The sequence below is a fragment of the Strongylocentrotus purpuratus genome, unplaced genomic scaffold (assembly GCF_000002235.5).
Source record: "Strongylocentrotus purpuratus isolate Spur 01 unplaced genomic scaffold, Spur_5.0 spur5_scaffold_1, whole genome shotgun sequence".
In the NCBI taxonomy this organism is placed as follows: domain Eukaryota; kingdom Metazoa; phylum Echinodermata; class Echinoidea; order Camarodonta; family Strongylocentrotidae; genus Strongylocentrotus; species Strongylocentrotus purpuratus.
Window position 1 is genome coordinate 14,175,880 of NW_022145594.1, and position 16,614 is coordinate 14,192,493.

Here is a 16,614-nt window from a genome sequence, read left to right on the forward strand (position 1 = left end):
CGCATCGATAAAACTTGCACACATAAAGAACGATTATCACAAATGCTTATTATCAAAGTAATTTAAAAGCCACCATGCCATTTTATCTCCAAGTGACCTTCATCTGCTCATGCGCAAATTGTAATTACGAAATGGCTTATTGCTTTATTATTACGAGTATGTAGATATTACCGGTAAATACACCCCCCCCCAAAAAAAAAGGGGGGAGAAAAAAAAGAATAGTAATAAATAAACAAAAACACTCTTGTTTATTTCTCTTTTTCTTTTCTAAAAAAAAAGATAATAAAACGCAAACTTGTGGCAAAAAATAGTCAATTATGACTGATTGCTATATAATACCAAAACAACAACAACAACAAATACGTACCGCGTGTATTATTACGCCGGCCGCGTTATTTTTTTTATGCGGCACAGATTGGGGCATGGCGCGTGTTAAACCTATGGGAAGTACCTTCTTTCCCTTCTGAATAGTGTCTGCACGTACGTGAGACTAGTCATGTTCGCTAGCGGATTAGCGCTGCGAAGAAGTTTGTATATCCATCGCGAACTATGTGTTTAGATAACATTCCAATTCGTTTAAGTTAGTTAAGTTTCATTGACTAATTATTGTGATGTTCTCCTTATCGACGTGCTGCCTCTTCTTCAGATTTCCAATTTGATTTTAATTGTTGATGTAATGATTTTCCATGCGGTAGTGGATTACATGTAACACCATCAAAAACAGACCTCTACTACTTATACTGTCTATAGTACAGTCTGTAAATCAAGACCCCTTTAAAAAAAAAGCCCCAATCTGTGCCGCATAAAAAAATAACGCTTCCCGGCCATGTGACTCGATCTCCACCACAGGCTCTCGATCTGGTGATGGTTTGAACTTTGAGTAGGTCCTAGGCTAAGACAGCAAGATGTCGAGCATAACAAGATTATTGCTTGTTGGGCAATTTACAACGAAGAACTTACAAAGTGGACGGAGCTTCATGCATGGGACCGTTGGAGTAGAACAATGCCCAGAGAGTTTGTTTGACATATATATCAACAATTTGAATTCCATGCAAGGGGATGTGTTGAGAAAACTCGAGGACATGCCATCTCGTACTACATTTGGTGCTAAGAGGGTCGTAGTGGACAAGGTAGCACGGAAAGTAGTGGTGACTCACAATTCGAAGGTTGGTAGACCCCTAACTACAGCTATACAGGCAGCCGCTAATCGGTCTAGTAGACCCCTATGTTGTATAAGTGGTATATTTAAGAATGTTTTCAGTTTCAGGAAATCTCAATAATTGGTAGCTAACCTATCATTGTTGTCAGCATAATTGAATTCCCATTTTTAGCCATGATAATGTAGTCAAATTGTTGTTTGTTATAAATGGAAAATGGGGGGGGGGGGGGGGGGGGGCTGGGCTGATGTTTTTTTTTGAGGGGGCCGCGGACCAGATAATTTTTATCAAGGGGGCAGATTTACGGCCTATTTGAGCCCCCAGGCTCTGTCTCTGAAATCCCATTACAAAATTGTATTGATAAACACAACAAAAGTGTCATGTGTTTGCACAGATCGAGTACAACAAGTCTTCGTAGACTAGCTACTATATACTGCAGACTACAACCTGTTCCCATCTATTACCTTAGATGTTTGTATACTTTCCAGAAATGTGCATATTTTTTTTAATGGTGATTTTTTTCTGTTTTAGATTTCCAAATGTTGATATTTCTTATTTCCAAGTGAATGGATAAAATAGTGGGCCGGAAAATTCTAAGCTGCCATACAGGAGTTGTAAGATTTCAGAATGTGGAAAATAAGCACCCATTTTTTTTTGCAGTCAAGATGGATTCTCCACATCTGCCTATTGGGCCAACTCTATAACTCAATGTGGTCATACATGTCAGAAACATGTCAGAAAAATGATATGACATTGAGTTTCCTAATATAGAGCTAAGCATTGCCTATGGCTATGTCTAGGCCCTGAGAGCAGAGGGTCATCTTTCAAAAGGCCTTAATTTTCCACATTCTCAAATATTACAACTTATGCAAGTTGGCTTGGAACTTTTGTAATTCCCATTCAATCAGTCATTAAAATTTAGGTATTGAAAATAGAATGTAAAAAATCAACTTTTTAGATAATTTGCACAAATAACTTCAAATTGCAACACATGTAAAGAAGTACATGGGACCACATCAGCATGTGACCCTAGCAGACAGCATTTCCAGGTGTCGTCTGCTAGAGTCTCCCTATGGACTTCTCTACATGTGTTGCATTTCATGAAAAGTTTTTTTTTTTTACAAATTCTATTTTTAATTTTTAAATTGTAATGACTGATTGAATGGGAATATAATCATTGCCAAAGTTCCAAGCTAACTTGCATGACTGAGTTGTAATATTTGCGAATGTGGAAAACTAAGGCCTTTTTGAAAAACAAAATGGTTCTCTCCACAGGGCCTATCATAGGCAATGCTTATAGCTCACTGTTGTAGAATGATATATGTCAGAAATTGATAATGATGTACACCAACAGAGAGCTAGGTTAGCTAGAATGATATACTGTATGTCAGAAATTGATAACCAACAGAGAGCTAGCTTAGCTAGTATGACTAGATGTAGAAAGGATCTACATGTACGGGAGATTTACAGTACACACGTTAATAGAACTTGGGTGCATTGCTTTCCAGGAGTAGTTGTATCCATATAGTTATGAAAAATCATGAAATAAACCACCTCTGTTCCATAACCTCCTTGGTTTTCACAATATATGCATCAAAATGCACAGATGATTGCTTTTCTAATTTGTTCTTAGTAAATATGGTCCAACAATCATAACTTCTAATTTTCTAAACAATTTATGAAATATAACTAAAGTTCTTGAACTTTTGAAGTTTAAATCACTATCTTGTCTGGGGTGGATATGAAATCTATCTTGACAATGGACTTAAGTGTACAACTGTAATTTTGGTTGTGAATGCTTTTGACAATTTTAACTAGTTTGGGGACTGTCATTGGTGATATGATTGGGAAGCTGATTTTAATTGAAATTTTTGGATGTTTGTTTTTCAGATTTTCTACAAAGTTGCAGATTTCGAATTTCCTGAAGAGTTGGTAGAGAACTTTCTTCATCCTCCTGTAATGAGTATTTCAGAAGTGAAAGCATCTCCGTCAAAGAAGAGGGTTAGTGTGACAGGAAATGTGGGAGAGGTAAGCCTTTATTTTCTTGTGTTATTCATTTGTAAATTTCGTCATATCAAGTCGTTACTCATTTCAAGTGAGTCTATTGAAACAACAATGCCTCTATAATATAGCAGTCAATCCCTAATTCTTGTTTGTGGGGTGAATTATAATGGTATTCACAATTGTTAGATTTGGGTTGATCTTTGTAAATGGTGTTGTATTGTAGTACATGTATGTATGCTATGAAAATCAGCCCCAAAATGAGAAGGTGTTCCCCAAAAAACGATTTGGGTGAGAGGGGGTCTTTTATTTCCATATTTGGCAATCCAAGGTTGTGTTGGGGGAGGGGTGTGATAAGATATAATATGTAAATCATCAATCTGTGTGTATCTTATCAGTAATTAATTCAGAATAGATGCATATCATTGTGTACTACTGCAGGTGGATTTACAGAGTATTTCTTTTATCCCAGAGTCATGAATCATTAATGAGCCTGGGTACAACAAAAGGTTGTCATAAATTAATGGAGTAAATCACAATGGCATTGTTGCTTTCTGAATTCATTCAATTTTGACAAAACCTATGCTGCAAAATGTGTGTCTCAGTAATGAATTTAGAAAGCAACAATGTCATTGTGATTTGCACCAATAGTTCATAAAACCTTTTGTTGTACCCAGGCTCATTAATGATTCATGACTCTGGGATGAAAGAAACACTCTGTAATTCCATCTGCAGTACATAATGACATGCTTCTTTTTTTAATTAATTAATGATACATACAGATTGATGATTTACATATCCCCTTCAAAGTACATGGCATGAGATCCATTTCAAATGGAAATATCAAGAGTGTCCATATTATCTTTGGTTACATTGTATATTTTAGATGTAGGTCTGTCTACAAGTCTTTACTTGCTAGTATATTTGAGCTTTGGGTGAGTTTTGTTGTTCAAATTTTGTATTTGTGTAGATTGGTGATGTCAGAAACGTTTCAGGCGGTAAAAGGCTCAGGACAGTAACGCTTAATGACGGGGATGAGGCAATCAGACTGAGTTTGTGGGAGGAACACACTGATATTCCTTTTGCAGTCAATCAACAAATCAAGGCTGAGTGTGTGGTTATCACCGAATGGAATAACACCAAACAACTAGAGTCAACACCAGCTCTCCATGTTGAGGTTTGTACAAATGCATGCAATAGTTGTATAGCTTAATTTATCATGGATATGATATCAAAAGCATGGATTTTTCACAAAGGAATTATTATGATTAAGTTGGTTTAGTTATGATGTGCGTTTTTATTATACTTTGGTATGTTTCAAATGTTTTGACAAGAAGGGGTAATTATGATTTGATTATAACATAGTGACATATCATAACCATATAAAAACTTATAGAATATGGCTATGGTAGTGTTGCTGAGGCATTTTCCATGACAGAGATATGTTTTTGAGCAGTGGCACGTACGTACTGCAGAGTTTTCAGAAATGTGTGGTAAAAAAAAGAAATTGTGCTTGTACACTTAGGCTAATGAAATAACAATAAAATTTATATTTGCTTTTGGAGTGTCAATTATGATATACATTACGTGGTGTAAATGGAGATTATTATTATTGTTAGTGTAACGGAGTTGTTTCAACGTAGCGGGCGCATGTGGGTCAGTGCATGCGGGTGGGCAGTTAGGTATTAGGCATGAGCAAGAGAGGACGTGTTCGGGCAGGTAGCTAGGGAGGGCAGGATAAGATAGGTGAAACAGGGTGAATCGGAGTACTGCTACTAGCTGTTGAAGGGAAGTTACATTGTAAAGTTGGAGTTCTTCGTGAATAAAGGCAAGTACCTTTTGATGTAAAATGACACTGTGTTTCCGTGTATTATAGAAAAGTAGCGTGATCTGAGTGCGATCGATGATGTTGGAGTGATAGCTTCACTGTTTATGAAAGAACCGTGCGGGTGATTGGAGTCTCGTGAGATTTATTGACCGCTCGGTAAATGGTGCAGGGACCCCGGACAAAACCCGTTACATTGGTGGCAGCGGTGGGATAAACATGCTGAAGCAGGAATTAAGCAACATTAAGTGATTATCGGGAATGCTAGTTCGCCTACACCTACGCCTTCACCTACTTCTAGTTCACCTACACCTACACCTACTATAGTTCACCTACACCTACTATAGTTCACTTACGCCTTCACCTACTAGTTCACCTACGCCTACACCTACTATAGTTCACCTACGCCTACTATAGTTCACCTACGCCTTCACCTACTAGTTCACCTACGCCTACACTTACTATAGTTTACCTGAACCTACTAGTTCACCTACACCTACACCTACTATAGTTCACCTACGCCTACACTTACTATAGTTTACCTGAACCTACTAGTTCACCTACATATATAAGTGCCTATTCTCCACATCCTATGTATAGCGCCTATAATGCTCTTCGTGTTATCACCTAAATAGCGCCTACACACAGCACACTTGCCCAGCTACACAGCACACAGTTTGAAGTTGTTGGATCACCGTGTGGCAGTATGGCAACTAGCCTGCATTCGGTGGAGGAGCTAGAAAACCTGGTGGCTGAACTGCAAGAGAGTAACGAGTACCTCGAACACTCCAAAGGACAGAACAGGCTGTTGATGGAGCAAAATCGCCTCCTTCAGTTGAAACTGGATTCAGCTACTGCAGCACACGGACGGAGGGATGAAGAAGTGCAGCTTCGTGACTGGGGAAATCCCAACAAGTTCGAAGTACGATCTCCAATGAGTTATGAACTGCCTGCCACAACAGTTGAGAAGACGGGAGAAATGGATAAGGCTGAGTTTCCCAGCAGGCTGTACAGAGAGGTACAACCACAAGGCACATTAACATCAAGGCAACACTTGCACAGTGAAACAAGTGAGTACAACCTCAGAGGATCAACTACAAGGGCCGACCAAGAGGAAAAAGAGTGGGATAGGGAGCATGCGAGAGAAGGAGGCATGTCACAGGAACCAAGGATGACAAGACAGGAATTGAGTCCTGGGTTTTCTGATGAAGAAAAAACAGGAATGTCGCGCATTTCCCGACCCAGCATTGTGCCAGACAAGTTCGATGGGAAGAATCCATGGATCGACTACATCCAGCATTTTAGGGCATGCAAGTTGGCGAATGGTTGGAACGACGAGGAGGCCAAGATTTTCCTTGCCGCTAGCCTTAGGGGAGCAGCGATCAAAGTCATGGGGAGCCAGAGGCAACTCTCGAGGATAACGTACCAGGAGCTCGTTCATTTGCTCGAGAAAAGGTTCGGCCCAGGGCAGATGGCTGAAAACTACCTCCTTGAATTACGTTCAAGGCGGCAAGGACCTCAGGAGACTCTTCAGGAGTTGGGTCAGGCTGTTCGAGAATTGTCTGAATTAGCATACCCAGAACTACCAGAAGAGGCGCGTGATCGTTTGGCGCGTACACACTTTGCAGAAGCAATAGAGGAGCAGGAAATCCGTGAGGGCATTTTCAGATCACAGCCAACCACAATGGATGAGGCAATACAAGCTGCTATGACCACGGACAACTTTTTCCGCCTTGAAGACCAACGAAGTGGGAGAAGCAGGTTCCACCGCAAACTAGCCAGATCGACGGAGGAACAGCAATCACCTCTCACAGAAATATGGAAAGAGTTAAAAGAGATGAAGCTCAAACTTGAAGAACGAGACAACAAGGTAGAAACGTGGAAGAACCAATCACGTGGAGAAGTTCGGAACTGCTACAATTGCGGCGAAAAGGGGCATTTGGCTCGGAATTGTCCTCAGAAGAAAGGACAAGATCCGTCGGGAAACGAGCACGAGCCGACTCTGCAGCCCGAGGGAAGGCCACAAGAAAACAAGGGCAAAACCGGAAAGGACGAACAGTAGAGAACAACCAAAGGGGCAGAACTGATCAGGAAAGACATAATGTGTCTAGGGCATGTGTCCAGAGTGGACTCTACGTTGAAGTTGAGATTAGGGGAGTCAAGACCATGCTTTTGGTAGACACGGGAGCAACAGATACAATTCTTTCTAACACAGTATACTACCGAATTCCCAACGAGAAAAAGCCAGAATTGACAAGGTATGGAGCAAACGTTTCTAATGCTGATGGAAGCAGAATGGAGACAATGGGCAGCTCCTGTCTAGAATTAAAGGTTGGCAGGACGGTTTGTTCAATTCGTGTCATATTTGGCAATACTGGCTCAGCAGAAGGGATCCTTGGAATGGATTTTCTGATAGCAACACATGCGAAGATCGACTTACAACAACTGCAACTGGACTTGAATGGAGACAAAATCAAATGCAGTGATAAGCTGGGGCATGGATTATGCTTCAGGGTGGTGGTAGAGGAGACTACCAAGATTCCACCGGGTCATGAAGCATTGGTCCCAGGATTGATTAAGGGGAATCCTGGTGAAGCCGGTCTCGGGATCCTAGAACCTACAGAGGAAAACGAAGTAGGAAGAAAAGGGGTGATGGTTGCAAGAATCTTGGCAAAATCTACAGACAACACAGTACCTATTCGAGTGTACAACCCCGGAGACAGGGAATGCACTATCAAGCGAGGCACAATGGCAGGTCACTTTACCCCGGTGAAAAAGACTGATGTTGTAGACATGACAATGCACACATCCAACGATGAAGATACAGGTGACGTCCCTCCACATTTGGTTGATTTGTTCAAGCGGAGCAAGACAGAGGTACCCAACAGCTTTCACGATAACATTGCCGAACTTCTACGCAAGAACCAAGACGTATTTGCGAAATCTGACACAGATATTGGACGGACCAACCTTGTTCGCCATGGCATCAACACAGGGAATGCGTCAACGATAAAGGAGAGGCCACGAAGATTCCCACCAAAGGAACAGCAAGAGATTGACTCCCAGATACAGGACATGCTTCAATCTGGAAGCATAGTGCCAACAGAAAGCCCGTGGGCTTCAAACGTTGTGTTGGTACGCAAAAAGGACGGATCGAAGAGATTTTGCATAGACTATAGGCGACTCAACAACGTGACAGTGAAAGATGCATTTCCGATACCCCGCATTGATGAGACACTGGACACTCTGGGTGGATCAGAATGGTTCTCAACTCTAGATCTAGCGTCAGGATATTGGCAGGTCGAGCTAGATGAGGATGCCCAGAAGAAGTCGGCATTTGTGGTCCGTGGTGGCCTCTACTCCTGGCGGGTCATGCCGTTTGGGCTCTGTAACGCGCCGTCGACATTTGAACGTCTTATGGAGCGTGTCCTTGCAGGGTTACACTGGAAGGTTCTACTCGTGTACCTCGATGATGTGATTGTTTTTGCGAAGACTGTAGATGAAGAGTTGACAAGACTAGAGACAGTTTTCCAGCGCCTCCGGGATGCCGGGTTGAAGCTGAAACCCAGAAAGTGCCATCTCTTCAAAAGGAGTGTCTTGTACCTTGGCCACGTAGTGTCACCTGATGGCATCTCTACCGATCCTGAAAAGATCAAAGTAGTGGAGGATTGGCCAGTTCCAACTTCTGTTAAAGAAGTCCAAAGCTTCCTCGGATTGGCGTCATACTACCGACGTTTCATTGGTGGTTTTGCAAACATTGCACGTCCTCTTCACCAGCTCACCGAAAAAGGCAGGGAATTCATCTGGACTAAGGAGTGTGACTGCGCTTTCTCTGAGTTGAAGGAACATCTCCTGACGGCACCAGTCCTCGCATACCCAGACCCTGAAAAGTCATACATACTGGACACTGATGCAAGCAACGTGGGCATAGGTGCGGTACTCTCTCAAGAAGTAGGAGGAAAGGAGCGAGTCATCGCATATGCAAGCAGAGCTCTATCCAAACCCGAAAGGAACTACTGTGTGACAAGACGCGAACTTCTAGCCGTTGTTGTCTACCTCAAGCATTTCAGACAGTACTTATACGGAAGTAAAATTACTGTCAGAACCGACCACGGCGCCTTGAGATGGCTGCTGAATTTCCGTGACCCGCAGGCGCAGATGGCACGATGGCTACAGGTCATAGCAGAATATGACATAGAGATAGTACACAGGGCTGGTCGTTCTCATTCCAACGCTGACAGCCTGTCGAGAAGGCCATGTGTTGCTTGCAAGCAGTGTGGAGGAGGTGAGCCACCTCTGGAAGAGCAACAGAAAATCCCAGAAGTTCACATAGACAATGGAGTGAAAGTGAACGCCGTGACCCTCGAGCCATCAATCACCTCTGCAGACATGAGAGACAGACAACTAGATGACAGTTCCATGAGTTGGGTCATAGAGATGAAGGAGAAAGGAGAAGACCGGGCCAACTGGAGTACAATGTCTTCCTTTTCAGCTGCGAAGAAGGCATATTGGCGATGCTGGGACCAACTCGAGATCAGAAACGGCGTCCTTTGTAGAAGATGGGAGTCAAACAGAGGCGATCAGATTGAGTGGCATGTTGTGTTGCCTGAGGCCCTCAGGAAGATGATGGTCCAAGAAATACACAGCGGGCCTTCAGGCGGACATCTCGGAATGCGTAGGACTACAGCAAAGGTTCGCCAGCGATTCTACTGGCCTGGCCTGGATACAGATGTTAGGTCCACAGTACGTCAATGCAACGTATGTGCTTCTAAAAAATCACCCAACAAGACCAGGAGGGCCCCCTTGCAGCAGCACCAAGTCGGCATGCCGATGGAAAGAGTCGCTTTGGACATCATGGGCCCCCTTCCCGAGTCGGAGCGAGGGAACCGATACATAATGGTTGTGGGAGATTATTTCACCCGATGGATGGAAGCCTATGCAATACCTGACCAGAAAGCAACAACTGTGGCGACTGAGTTCGTGAACCAGTTTGTATGTCGTTTTGGAGTCCCATCAGTCTTGCATTCGGACCAGGGCCGAAATTTTGAATCAGCGGTCTTCAGAGAGATGTGTATTGTCTTGGGCATAGAGAAGACACGGACAACGCCGTACAACCCGAAATCCGATGGACTAATTGAGCGATTCAATCGTACGTTGATCACCATTGTGTCCATGGCCATCGAACCTACCAGACGGCAAAGAGATTGGGATGAGAAGTTACCCCTTGCTCTCTTCGCCTACCGTTCATCCCCTCAGGAGTCGACCGGCGAGACACCGAACATGTTGATGTTAGGGCGAGAAGTACATCTGCCAATAGACCTTTCCGCTGACTTGTGCAAGGATGATCGGGAGCTGGATCGCGGTCTGGATACAGATTATGCGGAAAACCTAAGGAACAAGATGAGGCTGGCGCACGAACGAGCGAGGGAGAACACATCAGAGAGTTCAAGGAGGCAGAAGAAGGTCTACGACAGGAAAGCACAAGCACATGAATTAACGGTCGGGCAATTTGTGTGGTGCTACAACTCAGCTAGGACAAAGGGGTTGTCTCCCAAATTGCAGCGTCGTTGGAAAGGGCCGTTCCTCATCATTCATCGATTGTCTGATGTCGTCTACAGGATACAGGCAAAGAACCGAGGAAAGAAGATGGTAGTTCATGCTGACAGGTTAAAGCCTTATTTAGGTGAACCTCTTGCCTCGTGGATTGAGGAACCTACAAGTCAGCAAGTAGACCACGCTGAAGAGGAGAGTGGAATATCACAAACAGAAGACCTTGTAGAAGATGGTGTTGGAGTCCAGGCAGAAACAGAAACTGAGCAGATACAAGACATAGCCGAAGGGGAGTTGTTGCAAAGTAAAGCGGACAGTACTGTACAGCCAAGTCCAGTTCCTAGACGAAATCCACCACGGACAAGGAATGCGCCAGGGCGACTTCTATATGAGATTTGACTTTAGCGTGATTGCATTGACATGATTATGTGACTATTTTGCTGGATTGACGGATGAAGCTTCGAATTTGTACTGAAATCATAGATTAGTAATCACTTCAATTCTTTCTTTGTTGCTTGCACAGATCGTGTTCGTGCTGAGGGATCAACATGGGAGGGGACTCCGAGAGGACAATCAAGTGCTTCACATGCCAGAAGTACTTTGCACACAAGAGGAGCTTGGATCGTCACATTGACGTCGAACACAAGGACGAACAACGCTTTGTATGTCAATATTGCAGCAGAGCATACAACAGGAAAGATAACTTAACGGCACATTGCAGAGACAGACATCCTGAGAAATCCCAAGACCGGGAGCGAAGCCAGTTGCGGGGAAGGTACCTTGAAAGGCAGAGCAAGTCTGATCATCGCCGTCGCAGTAGGAGCCCGTCGAGGTCGCCTTTGCCGAACCAGAGAGAGGAGAAGAAGAGAAAGGACAGGAAGAAACAAGTTGTTCAGGCAAAGCTTGAACGCGATGAGTTGCCCCAAGACCCGCTCCAGGTTGTCGTCTCTCCTCGCACCAGGGAAGAAGTAGAGGGGAGGAAAGACAGTCGCTCGAGAAGACTGTCTGGTAAGCCACTCGCTATGATGAGACAGCAGCAACTCACCAGTTCTGAATCAGAGGAATCTGCAGTCGCTGATGTGGCGTCGCCGGAAGATGGTTGTGGAGGCACAGCTGTTGATGTCAGGAGTGTCCAAATAGGTCGTCCGATTCCGCCCCTTGACGTGAAGAGGTTGTTGCGCAACCAGAGGGTGGAAGTTAATGAATTTTCCTCCCAGACCTCGTATAATGGGGCAGAGAAAGTTTTCCAAGAGACGAGGGAGAGGAAGTACGGCGCCATCTTCTTGCGGAATAGTGCCGACGGGAGTCAGAAGGAAGAAGGCGGGGGGACGACGAAGGTGCGTAGTGTCCAAGCTGGAGTCGTAGGTGTTCATATGTCAGATGAGCAGTTCTCGCGAGCTATCTTAGGGAGGATTCAGAGCGTGACGCAGACTACCACTAGGCAAATATTTCAAGGGGGGATCCTTGTTAGTAAAGAGGAATCAAGGAAGGAGTTTCATGTCGACATCATTGCAGGATTTGATGATTCAACCCAATCCGTTCAGTGAGATGTTAGACGCTATGCACAAGTTCATATGATGATCGCAGATAATAACCAAAGGACTTACTACGTGTAATAAAAAAAAGAAAAAGAAACGGACTCTGTATATTTTTCATGTTTTCATCAGTTATTAATTGTTCAAGTTTTGAGATGTTTTGTGACTTGCAGTTTTATAGTTAATGTTACGCACGGGATTAGTTGTTTTTAAGTTTATAAAACGAGGACGTTTTTAAATTAAGGAGGGGGCAGTGTAACGGAGTTGTTTCAACGTAGCGGGCGCATGTGGGTCAGTGCATGCGGGTGGGCAGTTAGGTATTAGGCATGAGCAAGAGAGGACGTGTTCGGGCAGGTAGCTAGGGAGGGCAGGATAAGATAGGTGAAACAGGGTGAATCGGAGTACTGCTACTAGCTGTTGAAGGGAAGTTACATTGTAAAGTTGGAGTTCTTCGTGAATAAAGGCAAGTACCTTTTGATGTAAAATGACACTGTGTTTCCGTGTATTATAGAAAAGTAGCGTGATCTGAGTGCGATCGATGATGTTGGAGTGATAGCTTCACTGTTTATGAAAGAACCGTGCGGGTGATTGGAGTCTCGTGAGATTTATTGACCGCTCGGTAAATGGTGCAGGGACCCCGGACAAAACCCGTTACATTATTATCTGCCTTGTATTAACTATGTTCCTAAATGAAATAATTGTGTACATACCAGGATCATAGTGTTGCTATATACATGTATTGACTCTAGTTCTATGAAACTGTATATTTTTCTGAGGATTTAATTTCCATAATGTTTTTCTTATGAAGTTAACAATAAATGGAGTCTGAGTGTCTCCCATACTTTTTGTTGTACTGTTTACCACTCATGCTTCTCAACAACCTGTTGTTTTTTTTTTTTTTTTTAGTATTTGTTTTTATTTTTTATTTTTGTGTGTGTGCTAATGTGCACATATTTACAGGCATGATAGAGCTTTTACTGTGCTTTCAAATGACACCAATTTCACTCCATTATAAGGGGTGCCTACTAAAGTGCTAACAGGACCAAGAAGCATTGGGGAAGCATATTGTGTGATTTCATCATGTTTTCCATGTGAGATAAAAGTGTGTGAACTATCCATTTGTGTGATAACATGATATCAATTTTAACTTCTCCTGTAGGTGCAGAAACGCTAGGTATGTTCAAAAATAATAAATGGAGTACCGGGTAACTAGAATATTTTAAAAATAATCGGAGAGGTTGCTCATTGGATAGGAAATTGCCAAATTTGCATTGCGTCTTGTGTGAAATCTGAATTGTTATTCTATGAATTACTCTGAAATGAATTGGGTCTAAATATGGTAATCTAAGATTTGTTTTGTTGTTGCACATTTTTATATATCTTTTTGTTTTTGTTTGTTGTATTGCAGACTGTGGCAAGAAATGATGAGGATATGACTGGGGAAATAGTCGCTGTTACGTCTGAAGAGTAAGTTTGTTTGCATTGAAATATAATAAGCGTTTTTAACTTTCTGTCCACCAGAGGTAAAGACAGGCATTATTGTTGGGGTTGACGTCTGTTTGTTGTCTTTGTCATTCTTGTGATATTTCAGGAACTATATGAGCTATGAATATTAAATGATATGTTAGTATAGGAAGATAATTTTATTAGTGGTCAATTTTTGTTATTTCATTTATCTGTTTTTGTTATGATTACATGTACTTCAATTATTTTATCAAGTAGGTATGTGGGAGTAGTATGTATCTTACCAACTATACTAAAGAATCCATTTAAAGTGTTCTTTTTTTGTGTTAATGGAAGGAATTCTGAGTTATTGTGCATAGATAAAATAACATATTTCAGTGGATATAATTTGGATAAAGACCTGAAGAACAGTTTCCAGACAAATTTCAGAATCTACTGCATAGCTAGTAGTGTGAAAAGGTAATAAAATATTTGCAAGCTTTTAAATTATTTTCATTTGTTTTAGAAAGAATATAATAGTAAAAAGGTCCAGTGGCAAGGATTACGCTTCAAATGCGCTCACTCATATTATGACATTTTTTTTGTTTGTTTAAATGTTTGGGCCAAACATTATATGTAGTCCCATACATGCATTTCTATGTGTAGTGCATGTGACTCTTAGCAGAATTTGAGTGAATTTCATATCAATATTATCATTTTGGCGATTCCAAAACACAACAAGTCTTAGGTGAACTACCAATCTTTCCAAATCACTTTTAGACAGTTTTTCTTTTACAATTCAATCTCATGACCACAACACTAATTTCCCTTTAAAAGTGGAAATCTATAATAGAATACTGTTGCTATGCCATAATAGTTTTTTGACCAATTTTCACAGTGATTAGCAATTTTCCCATTGTTACAAATATTCAGTTATGTACTTTCATACTATTATTAGTCTGATTTTCCTTTGGATGTATAGAATTATCTTTGAAGTCATGAAGTGATATAGGTTTGAAAAAGAAAGCCTTTTGTTTACCCAGGAGCCACACACAAATCTATACACAGGAGTACAATTAAAGGGTGTTTGGAAGAACATGGGTAATAATATTGTTTGGTATAGGAATTATTTGAATATCTATATTTAACTATATTATATTGTGTTTGTCTGTTTCCTTATAGCCTGGAAGTACCGTACGAAATGGTATTTGTAGTTGATGGAACTGAGTATGAGGTCACAGTGACGGAGCAGTCGGTGATTCAAGTAAACATGCAGACTCTCCCTGTAAGGGGAATACTGTCTACAAGGCAGGAGGGGATGGTGATGGAATGTGTAAGGTTGAGACAGATTATGGATACAGACTGAGGAAGATATAGATTGATCTTCTTTTGAGTGCTTAGTTTTATTTATTTCTTGATGTTTAAGTTTATATTTTATAGTTTATATGTAAGACTCTACCTTTAGATGTGTAGGTATTAGTTGAGGCAGGTACATAGACAGTTGGGGTCAAAAGTACCATATATTAATTATGGTATGTTGGCATGGGGCAAATCATCCAAAACTCAAATCCACAGGCTTTTTTTTGTGCAGAAGCGGGTTATTAGAATAATTTGTAAAGCAAATTATCGTGCACATACAAATCTACTTTATTATGAAAACAGTATTCTAAAACTAGAAGATCTCTATTCAATGCAACTTGGAATGCTCATGTTTAGCATTCACTCTGGAGACCTCCCTCCTGCCCTTGCTCAAATCTTTAGAAGAAATAACCAAATTCACAGCTATAATACTAGACAGGCTTCTGCTCTCCATTTACCATATGCAAGGACAACCTTCACTTTGAATACACTAATGTCCACTGGCCCCAGGTTCTGGAATTCACTTGATACTACCATAACAAATGCTTCAAGTATCTCAGTTTTTAAACGTAGACTTAAGTCATATTTTCTTGACAAGTATGTCGATGACACATGAATGTGTTATCAAGCTTTATTGTTAGTGTACTGTAGCATATTTAACTCTACTCTTGATCTTTTTTTCGTTAATTCTTGACTTTGACATATAACCCCCTTTATCCCTTTTCTTTTTTCTTTTTCTTTCTCATCTGTACATACTACATATACCATTTATTCCTACTTGACCTCTGCATTCAGAGAGCAATAACTCATTGATGTCTCGACTTGGTGTCGGCTTGGGTTTGTCCATATTAGATCATATTAGATGCAACGTTGGGTAGTTGTTCTCTGAGAGTATTTTGTAAATAGTTTTATATATTCCATATTTGTTGTTGTATTCATAAATAAGTTATCTTTGTCACATCATATGAGGGGGCCTTAACTTAACAAGCTGTGCTTCAACCAAGGTCTCCTCGTCTTCCTTTGTTCTACATTGTACTGTTATGATTATACTCTATTATATTTTGTCACATGTGTTTTCTGGAAGACAAATAAACTTGATACTTGATACTTGATACTTGAAAAGTCAACATACACATGGTATCAAGATAATTATATAACTGAGATTTTTATTATAATAACAATATTTGGCATCATTTATTTGGATGAAGATGGTCAGGTATGGTATCCATTTCATTTGGATAGAGTATATTTTCATAAAATGTATTTAGCAACATATATCTGGTTGATATTACTTTAATTTGGATAAATTCATACACCAACCAAAATAATTGGTGATGCTGCCTGCATTGTGCTTTATTTTTATTATTTTTTCTTGTGGAAGCTTTGAACAAGCTTCTTCCATACATCTAAGATAATTCCTCCAGCAAGATTGCAGAAATTCAGTCACTCTGGTAGGTTTCTTTCTGCAAATTATGTTTTTGAGGTCTGTTCATAGGGTCTCTATAGGATTTAAGTCTCTGCATGTGACAATTACTCCATAATCTCAACTTTTTCTCTGTAGTCTATTTTACCTACTTACTGACTCTTGGACTGGTGTTAATGACTGTTTGGGTCATTGTGATAATTAAAGACCAAATTCCAGTATGGTTCAGAGTTCAGGCTGACCTATTGATATGATGCTACATATGCTCCAGTATCACACTTTATATTTGGATTTATCTATGGGCTGTATTTAAAGTGTGGT

At 41.2% G+C, this 16,614-nt stretch overlaps 2 protein-coding genes across 3 annotated transcripts; both read left to right on the forward strand.

Moving 5' to 3' along the window:
- The first annotated feature begins 811 nt into the window (after window positions 1-811).
- LOC105442937 lies at window positions 812-15,816 on the forward strand. The gene is made up of 5 exons (XM_030977723.1): window positions 812-1,166; window positions 3,048-3,185; window positions 4,129-4,335; window positions 13,477-13,535; window positions 14,694-15,816. Exons 1-5 carry the CDS (start codon window positions 906-908, stop codon window positions 14,875-14,877), a joined length of 849 nt encoding a protein of 282 aa, XP_030833583.1. The 5' UTR covers window positions 812-905; the 3' UTR covers window positions 14,878-15,816.
- Window positions 4,777-12,556, forward strand: LOC105439972. Of its 2 annotated transcripts, none has more exons than XM_030977721.1 (2): window positions 4,777-4,986; window positions 11,057-12,556. In XM_030977721.1, exon 2 carries the CDS (start codon window positions 11,082-11,084, stop codon window positions 12,078-12,080), a length of 999 nt encoding a protein of 332 aa, XP_030833581.1. In that variant the 5' UTR covers window positions 4,777-4,986; window positions 11,057-11,081; the 3' UTR covers window positions 12,081-12,556. The 2 variants fall into 2 exon arrangements, with proteins under 2 accessions (XP_030833581.1, XP_011673248.2); XM_011674946.2 differs by lacking the exon at window positions 4,777-4,986 and adding an exon at window positions 10,218-10,837.
- Window positions 15,817-16,614: the final 798 nt, after the last annotated feature.

Bases quoted from the DNA above. Each gene is read 5' to 3' on its own strand.
- LOC105439972 (XM_030977721.1), top strand. From the start codon at position 11,082: ATGGGAGGGGACTCCGAGAGGACAATCAAGTGCTTCACATGCCAGAAG.
- LOC105442937 (XM_030977723.1), top strand. From the start codon at position 906: ATGTCGAGCATAACAAGATTATTGCTTGTTGGGCAATTTACAACGAAG. The intron at 1,167-3,047 runs GTTGGTAGACCC...TTTGTTTTTCAG, and splicing joins TGGTGACTCACAATTCGAAG to ATTTTCTACAAAGTTGCAGA. The intron at 13,536-14,693 runs GTAAGTTTGTTT...GTTTCCTTATAG, and splicing joins GTCGCTGTTACGTCTGAAGA to CCTGGAAGTACCGTACGAAA.